Source organism: Diabrotica undecimpunctata, chromosome 4 (genome assembly GCF_040954645.1).
Source record: "Diabrotica undecimpunctata isolate CICGRU chromosome 4, icDiaUnde3, whole genome shotgun sequence".
NCBI lineage: Eukaryota > Metazoa > Arthropoda > Insecta > Coleoptera > Chrysomelidae > Diabrotica > Diabrotica undecimpunctata.
In genome coordinates this window covers 6,084,769-6,101,047 of record NC_092806.1, presented here as the reverse complement: position 1 = coordinate 6,101,047, position 16,279 = coordinate 6,084,769, and the positions used below count along the sequence as shown (strand labels likewise).

The window sequence follows — 16,279 nt, the reverse complement described above, 5'->3', positions numbered from 1 at the left end:
TAAAAAAATTTGAAGCTACTATGGAAAAAAATAAAGGTTACCATATTCTTTCTGAAGTAGTCAGTGTTTTAGCTGGAAATATTTCGGAAACAATTAATTTAGAACCAAATGTTTTGGTTAGTTTGAAAAATGCTCCCGTTACATCAGTTGATGTTGAACGAAGTTTTTCCATATATAAATATATGTACTCAGACAGAAGCCACAAGTTTTTGTTAGAAAATTTTGAACACCACTTGGTCATTTATTGTTACCATAATTCTAAATAAGTTTATTCATACTTAAAAATGATGTAGTTACTTAAAATAAATGTAAATCTTAATGAATAGTAGGAAATATTTAGTTATGTACACTTTTTTTTTAAATAAAATTGTTACTATTTTACGATTTTTTTATTTATTTGCATATTTTCGGGTAAACACGTGCATATTTATGCGCATATTTTCTACATTTTTATTTGCATATTTGCCGAAGTCTAATAATAATTATAGAATATTTTTGTAGAATCTCACTAATTTTACACTCAAACTCGTGAATAAATACATGTTCATCATCATCATCACTGGCTCGACAACCCTTTTTGGGTCTTGGCCTGTTCCAGGATTCTTCTCCATTCTGACCTGTTTCGTGCTTTTTTTCTCCAGTTTTTTTATTTTTAAGGTTGTTATATCATTTTCTATTTGTTCTAAGTATCTCAGCTTCGATCTTTCTCTTGTTCTTTTTTCTACTGGCATCTGTTTGAAAATTTTGTTTGGTATTTCGCCTTCTTCCATTCTTTCTACATGTCCTATCCAACGCAGCCGTCCTATTTTAATGAATGTTAATAATATCCGGATCCTGGTATATTTTGTGTAGTTCAGAGTTGTATCTTTTTCGCCATATTCCGTTTTCTTTTGTGCCCTTATATGTGTCGCAAGATTTTTCTTTCGAAGGTGGCTAACAACGTTTCCTCTCTTTTAGTGAGTGTCCAGGTTTCTGAGCCGTATGTGAGTACCGGTCTTATTAGGGTTTTATAAATATTTTTTACTAAAAATATCAATCATTCATTACGTACTTATGTTACGCTAATTACGAAATGTGTCTTTCCATGCATTTTTCAAAACTAGAACGATTTGTGAGCGGTAAAAGCGTTGGACATCTTTTTTTATTTATTGGTTGCTGCAACCACAGGGGTTATTAGCGACATAAAATACAATACAAGCAATGTTACAATAACTTGTATAAAGTGTTTTTTTAAATATCCTTGTATAAATCCTTGTATCCTAAATTGTATTTTCAACATTAATGTTTTATCTTAAGGCTTCCTTTTTATTCATTGAGACCTTAGGTAATAGGGAGAGAGTAACTCTTCTCCTTATTGTGCGAGCTTCAGTATTTATTAATGCTTTAGGAACTCTTTCTTTAGGCATTCTAGTTATGTTTCTCGGCCTAACTTACATAGTCTTAGAACTTTCGCGATGTTTGAAATTTTTTATTGTCCATATATTTGCAATATTTCATTATTTGTTTTTCTTCTCCAGATATGCCCATCTTTTATATCTCCATATATTCTTCTAAGTATCTTTCGCTCCCATCTATCTAACTTCAGTTCTATGGTTTAGCTTAAGATCTAGGTCTCGCTAGACCTGGATCTTATGAAAAGAACATAAACCACCTTGCAAGGTTACAGCAAACCAAGTCGCTGCTCAACTCCTTATGAATGGAAGAACTGCGAACCGATATAAAGACCAAAACATTGGAAGAAGATTAGATTCGAAGATAAACCACCTAGGAACTCCTTTTACACTAAAAGAACTCCACGACGGTATGAACAGGTTAAAAAACGGGAAAGCTGCAGGTGTGAATGATATATGCAGTAAACAAATAAAGCATCTAGGCCAAGAAGCAAAAACTGGATCTTGCAACTTTATAACACGTACTGCAAAGCCTGTAAAATTCCAAAATCATGGAGGAAATCTAAAGTAAGAGCCTTGTTAAAACCAGGAACGACCCAGAAAATCGCAGTAGCTACAGGCCTATTTCGCTGTTGTGTCACTTTTTTACACTATACCAGAGATTCATACATGCCAGAATAGAAAAAATGTCGACAAGCACCTCATCCCACAACAAGGAAGATTCAGACCTGGTAAATCTTGCACCGGTGAAGTCCTCGAATTAACAGAACACATTGAAATGGGTCTTTAAAGAAAAACTTATAACAGCGGCTGTTTTCGTAGATTTGACAGCAGCCATCAGCAGACCATTACCTGGATAAGGTTGTATATTCCTTACTGGAATATACAAACGTTTGGAAAACAGACATTTTTTCGTTATGCTTAAGGGTAAAGTAAGTAAGTAAAGAGTTCAAAAAAACGGCCTCTCACAGGGAAGTGTGGGAGGCACCAAGGCAAAACTGACTTAAAAACAATAACAGAGTATTACTTGCAGAATTCCCTGAGACCCAATCCCTTTAAAACCCAAGCTTCCACCCTAATGCAAAGGAAGCCAAGCTAAAACTCCAAATTAACTAACAACTAGAAACGGCATACTCAGAAAGCTAAAGGAACGTAAATGCGGTGCACGTCCTGGCGTTTTAAGAACAACGGCACAGGCACTGTGTTTCTCAACTGCTGAATAGGCGTGCCCCGTTTGGGGCAGATCTGCCCACACCAAACAAGTTGATACTGCGCTAAATGAGACATAAAGGATAGTAACAGGGTGCATGAAACCAACGCCACTCTCAAATCTATATAAAGCAGCGGGTTTTGCAGAACCCTCAACCCTCGACTAAAATCCAGGAAAAGCTTCCTAGGCACAGTGCAGGATGAACCGCCTGAGTATTTCTCTCCTCATGGATGTACCCTCGGAGATTTGTGGCTCGCCAATAAAGATGGAACCGACGTAGCCCGATACGATGTCCGGACACGATAAAGTAAAGTAAGTAGTGGTAAATACTATTATCATTGGAGAGACCGTGCTAAGTCGATAGAAGATGTCCACAGAGGGGAGTTCTGCCCCCACTGCTGTGGAATCTGGTGGTGGACGGACTAATACGAACTTTAAAAGCAAATGGTTATAAAACAATTGGATGAGCGGATGATTTGGTAATCATCTCACACGGAAAGTACAATACGGTAGTCAGAGATCACACGAACGAGGTCCTGGAACTAGTGAGACAATGAAATTATAAAGAGGGGCTAAAAATAAGTCCTCATAAATTCACCACAGTCGCCTTCACAACCAGATGGAAACTAAAGGGATAGGGTCCTCTAAAGCTGCAGCGACAAGTAATTCAGTCAAAGGGGGAAAAAGTATTTGAGAGTTATATTAGACTCGAAACATACCTGAAACTGACAATTAGAAAAAAACGAGCAGTGCAGTTACAACACTTATGATATTCAGGCGTATTTATGCGAAGAAATGAGTATTAAAATCAGAAATTCATTTATACATCCTTTCAATCCAGAAACCTACGAGATCGATGCTATAGACGTAGTAATAAAGCTCCCTAATACGAATTCTCATGGTGGGACAGAACGCATGAAGAAGTCACTAATATTTGAAATTAATCTTTCTTCTTACAATGTTCAATTAACCCAAAAATTTTGTACCATGCCGTTCTACTTTCTCCCAAACCCAATTTTCCTAACTCACCGTTAGGATTTTCGAGGATGGGCCTTAAACACAGCTTTTAAATATGTCTTAAAAGTTACCGCACATATGAAAAATGTTATGTCACTTAAATGCAATAACATTTACATGAATAGATTCGACTCAAAATTACAATAATTTCATATCATTGCAACAACTCTGAATTTTGATTAACAACGGCGTAAATTGATATAAATAAATCTAAAATTAAATAGATATGACATGTATACATATCCATAAACTTTAATTACAATTTACTTCTTCTTCTTCTTCGGCTTTTCCCATTATGAGTTCGCCGTTTTCGTCCTCCACAGCACTCTATTCTCCCAGTCACCTTCTCTGAGGTCTCTATCTATTATAGCATTTCCGACGTATGTTTTCCATCTTGTAGCAGGTCTTCCTCTCCGTCTTCTTCCCAGCGCGTCCCAGTTTAATATTCTTTTCGGCCACCTATGCTCTGGCATTCTTTGTACATGCCCGTACCACTGCAGGGCTCTGTTTTCCAACTTTTTTGTAATTGAGCATTTTACTTCCATTCTGTTCCATATTTCATCCGTTCTTATTCTATCCGCTCTTGTGATTTGTAGACATCTTCTCATAAAGTCCAGTTCAACTGTTCTTATTTTATTTCGTATTGTTGTTGTCATTGGCCATACTTCCGCTCCATATAGGGTAATATTCATCACTATGCTTTGAAAGATCCTCTTTTTGTTTTCTTTGGTTAGAGTGTTGTTTCATATCACTCCATGAAGTGCTCTTGTGCCTTGTTTTTCCCGTGCTATTTTCATTTCTATATCTTTCATACAAGTACCATCTCGGCTAATCATTGACCCTAAATACTTAAAAGCCTTACACCTCTTAATAGTCTCTTGTTCTAAACTTAAGTTCAAATCTGCAACCTCGGGTCCAATAAATAAGTATTCGGTCTTGCACATATTTATCTTGAGTCCCCAAAGTTCATATTTCCTTTAATTTCCTCATCATATATTCCATATCCTCCCTGTCTTGTGCAAAAATGACTTGATCATCTGCGAAATGAATTTTCGCAGATGAATTACAATTTACGCCAGTATTAATCAAAATTCAGAGTTTGCGCAATGATATGAAATGATTGTTATTTCAAGACAAATCTATTGATGTAAATTTTATTGCATTTGAGTGACTGTAACGTTAACGTAACATGTTTGTTATTTTTATTTTAGTAATTATTTTATTTCTTTTTTTTTTGGTTTTATTCATCTATTAACTTTATCTTTTATTTTACTATTTTTATTCTAAAAATAGCAGTCGTCCAATTTTTTATTCAAATTTAAATTTATAAGAAAGAAACATTTGAAAACCACAGGTAAAAAACTTGATAAGCCTTATTTTTGGCATTTTTCGTTTTTAATATAGCTTTAATTACTTAGTTTCTAAGAGTAGCACAATACAGACTAATAACTTGATAAATGGAAAGATATAAGTACAGGAAAATAACTTGACATATCCATTTCAAACAGAGGAAAACGTTGAGAAGTCCAGTTAGTGCTAGTAGTTGAATCAATGGCATGCGACATTGGGTAACCTGATTTCTACAGATGCTTTTAGTTTTTGTGTTCTGAAGGTTATGTTACTGCTCAGTTTGTTTTTTTAAGTGATTATTTACAACGTTTGATACTTTTATTTAATAAATCAAAATAATCATGGCAGTTAGGGGTAAGTGCTCATGTGAAAAACTCTAAGAATAGTAACAACCTCGCTCCAAGCACAAAATTGATTATTTTTGCCATGTAAATCTCTATAAGCATATATAAAATAGCAAAATAGCAAATCAGTCGGAAACTCGTACAGCTCAGAAACGGCTAGATGGATCATGAGGTATGAGATATCAATGAAAATGCTGGGGGAGACGATTATTAAAACAAACATGGCATCGTATTAAAAAGGCACTGTGGCAAATTTTTTTATTAGATTGTGTCTTATGAGGTATCGAACGATTGGATTTTTTGTATACAATAAAACTATATGGGAAAAACAAGACTACAGCGTATTTATTATCAAAATCTGTAACGTCCACTGATAGATATGAGTAAACATATATAAAGGGTAACGTTCACTGATAGGCATTAGTCTGTTGAAACAGAAAAACGTGAAAGTCATTCTTTACGGGAGAAAAACTTGTTAAGTCCATGTAGACAATTAAAATACAATTAATACAAGTAATAGGCGATATAAATAGAAAAAAACTAAAACGTAAACCAACAACCAATACAGCAAATTTTATTCTTTTTATTGCTGATTAATTGTAAGATGTATTTTAACATAATTACAGAGTTTTGAACTTTAAAAATGTTCTTCTGAACAAAACGAAATATTTGACTTATCAAGTTATTTTCATGTGGTCTTCATTTAAATAATGTCTCATAATAACTCCCCATATAACTACTTTTTAATATTTTATTTCAATAACTATAAATATATATCTACAAGATTTTTATCTTCGTCTCGATATGTATTTTTTTTTTCATTACAAAAATACACACTTGCACAAACTATAACAAAATTCGATAGGGAAACAAACAGAAAATATTTACTTTTAATCATATAAAATAAACACACGAAAAGGAAAACAAAAAGGCATACGGTCACAACTGCGTGATAGACACATGTTCCATATGATTCCATTCGCTTCGAATATATTCAGTTTTTTCATCTAATAAAAATGCAAAGGAAGATATACATCTATTTACAAAGCTGTAACATTTCAACCGAGCGACGTGAAGAGAATAATAAAATGATGTAAGATATGTATGTGAGTTTCCTGGATTTTTGTAGCGAGTATTAAAAATTGTTTTCTAAAATGTAATGCTCTATGGAAAATTGTCCACCCACATACCTAAGCTGCTTTACATTGTATAAACATTATTTATATGTTTGCTTGAAGCTAAAGCTAAAATCGTTTTGTCTCTCGTATTCGTTTCAAATATTACATTGCCAGCAAATGTTTCAAATTTTCGTAGTTATCAAATAGAGCAGGAAATAGTTATTCAAATAGTCAAATATTTGTTCAAATACCGTTATCACATACTTGTATAAAGCTGAACAACTTTAACATAACTACTCTAATGTAGCTCATTCAAAATATGCAAGTGGCGCTGGCAGGGCAAATTCCTATTTTTATTATTAACTTTGTTAAAAGTTTTCGAGCTGTAAACATCAAAGTGTATTATCGTATTCAGTTAGTGATAGAGTTACTTAGTCTTCAGTGTAGAAATTAACATTTTCCAGTTTCCGATGCATAGAAATTTTATAACCATCATTCTCTGTACTGACGCTTTGTGAACTGCGTCTTGTGTTAGGTCACATTCTAAAAACTTTGAGGGGCACAAAGGTGGTATTCATACCAAGAAAGGTCCTACGGACAAAACAAAAAACAATAAAGAAACTAGTAGACTACTCTATAAGAAGCAAAACTCTAATGAGGAAACCGCTTCACAAACATCAATTTGCCTACCAGACAGGCAAATATACTATAAATACTCCAAAATCCCTAATTAAAAGTATTGAAAAATGAATATTGACAGAAAAATAGCTCTTTGAGCTGACTTTGACAGGGGGAGCATTGGATAATACCTCATTTAAATCAGTAAAAAGAGCACTAGTAAAAAGGAACAATCAAGCCTCACTAATACAATGGATTCAGTCAAAGCTAAAAACCAGAATCATCACTGCTAGTATTGGGGAAGAATCTGTGACTGTGACAGCAGTAAACGGTTGGTCTCAAGGGCCCCGTTTCGCTCTGCTTTAATTTCTGGTCGTGGATGACCTCATCGCTAAGTTGTATGATTCTGGTTTTACAACCCAAGTTTACGATTGACCTATTTGTTACATTTGGAGGCAAGTTTGACCAGACTATATATAGTCTCAAGCAAATTGCTTTTAACGAAATTAAAAGTTGGTGCTCGAAGAAGGGCTTAAATATCAATTCCGGCAAAACTTTTGTGATATCTTTCACAAGGAGGCGTAAATACCAGGCTCCAATTATGAACGTAGTAGAATGAAGACCACTAGTAAAGAGGAGCATTCAAGCCTGACTAATACAATGGATTCAGTCAAAGCTAAAAACCAGAATCATCACTGCTAGTATTGGGAGAGAATCTGTGACTGTGACAGCAGTAAAAGGGTGGTCTCAAGGGCTCCGTTTAGCTCTGCTGTGATCTCTGGTCATGGATGACCTCATCGCTAAGTTGTATGGTTCTGGTTTTACAACCAAAGTTTACGATTGACCTATTTGTTACAATTGGAGGCAAGCATGACCAGACTATATATAGTCTCAAGCAAATTACTCTTAACAAAATTAAAAGTTGTTGCACGAAGAAGGGACTTGAGACCTAAATATCAACCCCAGCAAAACTTCTGTGATATCTTTCACAAGGAGGCGCAAATATCATTTACAGGCTCCAATTATGAATGGCAAAATCCTATTCAGAGTCTAGGTGGTAAGTTGGACCTGCCGCAAGATATTTGGAAAGACTTGGAGCCTAAACCAGAAAATGATACTCCCTTCATATAAAACGATTATTGGGACCATGGTTATATACGCATTACTCGTATAATGGGCAACAAAAACCCAACAATTAACAGCTAATGCCAATCTGCAATAACTGCAGCGGCTAGCTTGATTGAGAATCACAGGGGCAATGTTAACATGTCCCACTGTAACTCTGAAGGCGATGCTGGACCTTCCTTATTTGCAGTTCTGCAGAAGGAGGGAGGCAGTTACCACCGTCTTAAATCTGCGACAGACACAAATAATGAAATTTGGAAATCCAGTTGGCCACCTAAAAATCTTGAAAAAAATTTAATTGAATTCCAAGGACAGGCTGACAAATGCCATGTCAGTCCAATTCTACTTCGAAACACCCTTTAAAGTGGTCACAAAAAACTACCAACTGGGTAAAGAAGTTTAACCAAAACTGGAAGAAGGTTCACTGGTATAGTATAGGGATGAATCTTTTCTTCTTCTTCTTTTTCTTTTTAAATAGACATGACTGTGTTTTTCAATACTGTGCCTCCAGTAAGTTGTCGTTATATCTTCTTCGTGGTCTTCCTACTGATCGTCTTTCTATTGGCAAACCGTTTCTTGCTGTCTTTACTACACTATTTCTTATCATTATTCTTATATGATCGCTCCATTCTACTCTTCTATTTCTTACTGAGTTCTTGATGTTCTCCACCTTGCATCTGCATCGTATATCTGTACTTCTAGCTCTGTACGATCGTGTCTTACCATCAATTTTTTTTAAGTGTTTTCATTTCTGCTGTTTATAATATCTTTTTTGTCCTCTCTGTGTCAGGTCTTGTTTCTGCCGCGTATGTCATTATTGGTCTGATGACTGTTTTGTAAATTCTGCCTTTCGTTTCTGTCCTGATATTTTTATTTCTCCATATTGTTTTATTTAGGCAGCCTGTGGCTCTGTTTGTTCTATTCACTTGATCTTCCACTTCAGTTTCAAGCTTTCGGTAGCTAGACAATGTGATTCCTAGATATTTAAACTCTATCACTTCTTCTATTATCTGACCTTCCAGCTTCAATTTACATCTTAGTGAATTTGCTGTTGTAACCATGCATTTTGTCTTTTTTGGGGAAAAATCTATGTTAAATTTCCTAGCGGTTATAATAAATTGGTGTAGCATATGTTGTAAATCATCTTCACTTTGAGAGAATAGTATTGCGTTGTCTGCATAGCAGATTATTTTAAGTTGTTTTTCTCCCATTTGGTATCCTATTTTAGTTCTCACTTTTTTATTAATTCATCTATAATCAGGTTGGACAATAGAGAACTCAGGGAATCTCCTTATCTTATCTAGCTTCAATAGGGTCAGTTAGTTCTTCTTCTACTTTTACTTTTATTGTGTTGTTTTGTTAGATATTTTCGATCGTTTTGATTATTCCTAGAGGTGTCTCTCCTGCTTTCAATAAGTGGATAACGTCTTTAATTTGACACGGTCAAATGCTTTCATAAGGTCCACAAAACATAAATTTACCGGTTTGTTGTATTCTAATGATTTCTCTTGCACTTGCCTCATTAAAACTTACTTCTTGCACCTGTCTCACGGATGGATCTAGGATAGATCAAAGGGAAGGAGTAAAAGTTACTGAGCCTAATTTCAGGCTATCCAAATCTTAGACTTCAACACTCCAACATTTTTCAGGTAGGAATACAAGCTATAGATATTAGTGGTCAAGAATGTCTCAACCGAGATAGTCGTAATGCAATAGTCTTTATTTTATCAGATCAGCCAAGCTGCCTTGAAGGCTCTAAAGTCATTTACTTGTGAGTCAAAGTTGGTTTGGGTCTGTAAACTATCCCTCAAGAAGCTGGCGCAATGCAACAAGGTAACTTTGATGTGAGTGCCAGGTCACAAGGAAATTGCAAGAAATAAGGAAGCTGGCAGCTAAGCAAAAGAAGGGACCCCATTCCAGGGATCAGAACCCTTCTGTAGACACTCGAAAAACCACATTGGAGAGGAACTCCGGACCTGGAAACTTACTCAACTAAGATTACATTGGTCTATCACACCAGGACAAAGGCAACCAAAACGGCTCATAAAAGGATGTCAAAATGGTCACTGACCTTCTCACTGGACACTGCCCTCTGAGATATTATCTCAAAAAAAATGTGCAAATCTGATAGTGAGAATTGTCATTTCTGTGACAAGGGAACAGAAATGGCATGCCATTTCTGTTCCCTTGTCACAGAAATGACAGAACATAATAATAATTATATTGCAGTTATGGCGAAAGCACTGAGCGCTATTGCCATAACGTTGGTAATGGTAAAGTTCATGGTAATGTTTCATTTAAAATTTATAATTGGAATAATATTACTTAAAAGAGAATAGTTCAAATCGTAATGTTTATTACCTACATCTAGTTTTTATGGTTCCATGTAGTCAATATTATATGTTACAGTTAAGAATCTAAATCAGTTATAAAAAAAAATTTGAAAAGGCAAAATAAAAACCCTGATAAATATAACATTCCATATTTTAACGAGTTTGTTTTTTTTTACAGAGCATTCTTAAGGATCTTGTGTGTCTGCTGTCCACGTTCAATCAGGATGAAGTACCAACCTCATTTCAGGAGTAAACCTAGTCAGGTATGTGTTGTTTTTAAACTAATAATTCAATATTTATTAGAGAAAATCTAAGAAATCTCCAATTTTCTAATTAAATATTGTACGCACTTGAAAGTTTTTCCATTTTATAACAAAGACGACTTTGCGTTAGAAGTTAATTTTGCCATCCTCTTCCATGATGAGGACTAGAGCTAGAAGTATGAATAATAAATTTTTCACACTTTGGCAAAAGCACTAATTAAATTACCAAATGCCAATCTTGTCATTCAGTGACGTCCAAGAAACTTAAGACTGCTAGTTGACTTGCAAACCATTAAGTAAGTCTGCCAGCCTTAAAGGTCCTACTTACTTAGTTATATGCCTCAATATTTTTAAAATTTATTTTTGTTTTACGCTAATGTTAAATATCTATATTTTAGGCAGCTAAAACAATAAACCTATTATCAGAATTGATAGTCTTAAAATTATGATCACTTTTAAATTTTCGTTTATTGATACCAGTTTCTCTAAATTTCTGCCCAATTCTTTATATTCCTCTTAATGACCCAGCGTTTCTTTTATTAGAGTGAAGAATATAGCACAATCTTTGTTATTTAACACTTTTCTATCTTTTACTTTATGGCAATTAAACAACTGTTAAATAATTTGAAAATGAAGCAACCTTTATTTCGAAAATTATTCCTGTTTTATATAACAAAATTAAAGAACATACAAAGAAATTGTAGTGCTGTAATTTATAAATTATAGCTTTGAAGGAAATCGAGATATTTAACTTAAATTAGAAAATGCATACAAAATCAATCTTTAAAAGCAGTTTTTATATTGGTGAAGATACGTTTATGATATACTGGTGTGCCTTACAGTAACTAACAAAAAACTTGACCAATCTTCGTCTTATATTAATTAACTCTATATTCATATTTAATTTAGAATAGCAACAAAACAGAATTAATTCATAAATGATCTAATTTAATTAATTTAAAAATTACCAGACTTAAAAACAAACATGAGTTCTCCGTATTCCATAAACGTACCCATAATGAGGCGACTATACACAATTTGTCATGCCATATTACACAACATTAAGTGGCAGGGTACCATACCATCTTACATAGATTAATAGAAATTATGTCGTCAAAAATAAACAAACAATAAATAAAGTTTTAAACCAAACATTGCATAAGAATGCTCTGAAATTAATCTTTCCGCCAACAGAGAAAAAACCCAGTACTTTCTGCTCGATTTTATATACAGGCAAGACATCAACAAAAATAGCCAAACACATAAAAAAGAAAGGAATACCGCCAGGTTTTAAAGCAAACATCAACTTGCAAATATATTAAACAAATAATATATTAAGAACAAGAGCCAAAAAAGAGCACTAACACAATGGTGTATACAAACTAACATGTCCCAAAAACCTACATCGGTCAAACTGATAGAACCATTAACAAACGTATATCAGAACACAAAAAGGCTGTTATTATTAGAAAAACAGATTTTATGTACGTACTTTACCTTTTTAATCATAGCCATTCTTTTAGTCACCAATTTCAAATTCTTCACATTAAAAATAAAAGCCTAAAGCTGTCTTTATTCTAAAACAGATATAATTCTAAAGTACCAACTTGGGATAAACAGCTCTTCCATCCTCAACTTATTCAGTTAAACACTATAAATGAGAATTAATAGGATGAATATCTGGGTCTCCCCCTTAATCAAAATTAATATGGAGAGCGCACATCGAAGCAAAAAAAGCCACAGATAAATAAAAATTATAAAAATCAGTTGGTTCATTGGTATAAAATCCCAATTATTATCAGAAGACAAGTTAACAAAACACAAGAACGTACTACAACCGATCTGGAAGTATACATAGAAACGTGGGGGTGCACAAAACTATCTAAGAAAAATTCTACAAATTACTAATCAAAAATACTAAAGATAGAAGAGATACCTCTTGGTACTCTTCCAATAAAATCATCTATGAGAACGTGAAAAAATACGCAATACTATGTTCACATCAGGCAAAAACATGTTGAACCAGAAACCACACAGAAAGTTCGTTCAGCTTGAGAAATTTTGAAGATTTTTATTGGCAAATATTAAACAAAAACCTTTTGAAAAGAAAACGTGTCCGTTTTGAAGCAGAGGTAATCACCTCGGTTAAGGCAATAAACAAATTGAAACAAAATGTAAAGGCTAAGAAAAATAAAAAAGAAAATCTGAAACCAGTTAATATATCCAAAGATAGAAGAAAGTCAATAATTGATGAATGAGAAGAAAAGTCAGATAAAATATTTGATTCCGGTGACAGCGATGTTGAAAACGGACTTGAGTTACAAAAATAAGAGAATAATTTAATAAAGTCCGTAAAGAGAAACATTTCAGCAATTAAGTGTGGACACTGGGTGTTTGTTATGATTCCAAGAAGAAAAACTATCATAATATATTGTGTTGGTCAGTTTTTAAATGGGATTTCGAAGGAAGATGGGTCATATAGCATAAAATTAGCAAGGAGAGCTTCTTTGCTAATAAATAGCATAAAATTAGCGAAGGGTTCCTGGAAGTAGAGTTAAGAGGTAAACACAAAAACCATAAAAAAGTGGATCTATCGATTGAAGACGGAGTTCGTGAGCACATTCGATCGATTCCTCATATTGAGAGCCACTATCTTCGCAAGCAAACCAATAGGGAATACATCGAAGGTGAAAAAAATGTAACTGATATATTTAATGACTATAAACAAAATTGCCAGGAAAACAATTTACCGCACGGTAAATGTAATGTAACAAATTGATCATAATCAATGAAGTGGTCAAACCAACATCAATAATAAAAAGGATCTAACGACAGTGGCCTGAAGAGCTGATTAGCTGAAATAAGTTAAACAACTACTCGTAATAGAGAGAAATTAACGGATCAATTATTTAAACATTTAATTGTTTGTTATTGTTGTTGCTTTAAAAACAATATATAATTGTTAAATTATTTGACTCATCACAATTATAAAAATTAAATTTTTACAGAGAATTTACTGCAACATTTCCATATTTTCCATAATCCCGAACATCCAATCATCAAATGCAGTAATAACTCCAGTCGACCTTGTATTTAGAGAAACAAATTGGTGTTTTATTTTCCGGATCTTTTAGCTAGTCCCGTTATGGATATCGATCTTCTAATAATTTGGCAAACTTTCAAGTTCATTGAAAAACGACAACTGTCTCCCATTGATTCGGATTTATGATATTCGGTCAGCACTTTTCTGATAGTTTTCGTTATACTTCGAAAACTTTCGACTCGAAAGTTTGGAGAAATAGTTACTATTTAAATTTGAGAAGAAGTGGTTTATTTGTTTAACAAAGACTTTATTTTTTGCCAATTCAATTTAAAAAGTATAGGCCTAAAGTTATTGAGATTTGTTTGTTTTTGAAGTTAGAGCGTTTTAAATATTGATAAAGTTCTTAATACATCTAATATTTAATTTACTTATAAATTACGATAAAAGTGCTCTAAATAAAAATTAGTCTAAATTAGATAAAAACTGTTATAAATTATTACGAAACAAATGCATAAAGATAATGGATCTATATCATACTTATATTATTCTAATCTAATAATATTATTCAATAAAAAAAAACTTAAAAACTAAAGATAACGAGATATGTATTAAAGTACAATTTAAAGCTAAATTAGATCAGTCAAACAATATCAAAAAAATCCGATAATAAATCTGCCAAAATAGAGAGAAAAATTAGTATATATTGGAAATTTATTACATTTGCAAAAAGAGCTTAACCCTCTAACAGGCAAGATAGTAAAATTATCTATTGAAGTTGATATTTTTTTCTTCAAGTAAATATAGGCAAAAGTAACTTATTTTACAATTCCTTGCTAAAAATCTTGTCTAGAATGAGTGCTGGGTGAGAAATATTGAAGACCGTCTACAGACGGTCTTGTCGGTTTATGAGTAAAAAATTACTTTGGTAGATGTTTATTATATGTTATTTTTGATGATGCTTATCCCAAAAACAATTTGTATTGACTGTACCGCATAAGTGGAGGTCACATTTAAAACAGACAAGCTTCGTATCAGATTTTTTACACAACTTACACCTCTTCTTGCCTTTTCTTTTTACCCAAACTGAAAAATGGTTTTCACCATCAAAACATACATCAGTAACTTGACGAACGGCTCTTTTTCCAACACCAGATAAACTAGTTTTACTAGAAAAACCGTAGATACTCGTACAGGAATTAGAGATACTCTTTCAGATAGAATACAAGGAAGGCAATTACAATGGTATGGTCACGTGATGAGAATGGAGGAGGAGCGGTGGCCAAAGAAAGCCTTAATGTATGTTCCGCCAGAAAGAAGGAAAAGGGGAAGACCACCAAATTCCTGGAGAAGAGAAATTACAAAAACAATGCAATCTAGAGGCTTAGAAGAGGGAGATTGGAGAGATAGGAAAAGATGGAGGCTGAAATGCGGGAAGCGGCAATCGCCGTAGGACCCCCGTTATATGATGATGATGATGACTAGAAAAACCAGGTTCGAGCTAACGATGGTCGACCTACATTTCGTTTTTTCTTGAAAGAAACAAGGCCAGATGCTATCTCTTCACGGAATTCTGGAAGAGATAGAAGCTCTCCTCTTCGCAACAGTCACTGAAATTATTTGCCTTTTCGGCACATACGTTTATATAGTATGAATGCGTTTGTGGCGGCCATGTCAACAAAAGAATATCCGAATCATAATATTTCTGCTTTTAGCTCGAATGTGATATCGACCCATAAGGCAATCCATCAAATCGACTCTACACATCTTCTTCTTCTTCAAGTGCCATCTCCGCGGCGGAGGTAAGCAATCATCATAGCTATTCAGACTTCTGACACGGCTGCTCTGAAAAGTTCATTTGATGTACATCCGTACCACTCTCTCAGGTTGCGGCCTCCCTAGTCTCTTTCCTTGGATCTTTCCCTGCATAATCCGTTGGTTCAAGGTGTATTTTTCTCCACGTGTAATATGTCCGAGATATTCCAATTTTCTTGTTTTAATTATCCATGTGAGCATTATATTCATGTATGATTTGTGGACAATTAACTTCGATGTGTTTCTTCTGCTTCTTGTCATACCGAGGTACTTTTGCGTTTTGTTGATTTGGAGTGGTTCTTATGAAAGGTTCAATGCCAACATATGTCGATGCCAGGCGGACACATATGTTATCCTTCCATAATACAGTGCTAACGTCGATCTCATAACTTAAGGTCGTGTATTATATGGAAAACCCTCTTCATTTTTTATTTACTTCACTATCAGTCGACAGTTTACACGCTGGTATACGATTAGCTACAAATAAAAAATTAAAACATGTATAATTTTGAATAATAGAAACTAAGAAAAATTTAATTACCTCTTACTGTGCCCGTTGATTGAGATATTAGATATATTGGCCCTTTAAATATTCTAATTAACCCTGTGCCTAACCTATAAATTCCCCTTGCACTTAAATATACCAAAAGGAAAG

The 16,279-nt window shown here is 33.9% G+C and overlaps 1 protein-coding gene across 1 annotated transcript in view; it reads left to right on the top strand.

The window, feature by feature from the left end:
- LOC140438054 (dopamine receptor 2-like) overlaps nt 1–16,279 on the top strand; it is a 580,832-nt gene that overhangs the window by 491,702 nt on the left and 72,851 nt on the right. Inside the window, exon 2 of the mRNA XM_072527766.1 lies at nt 10,685–10,769. Within this exon, the coding sequence (XP_072383867.1) occupies nt 10,685–10,769 (85 nt within the window). The remainder of the gene's footprint in view (nt 1–10,684; nt 10,770–16,279) is intronic.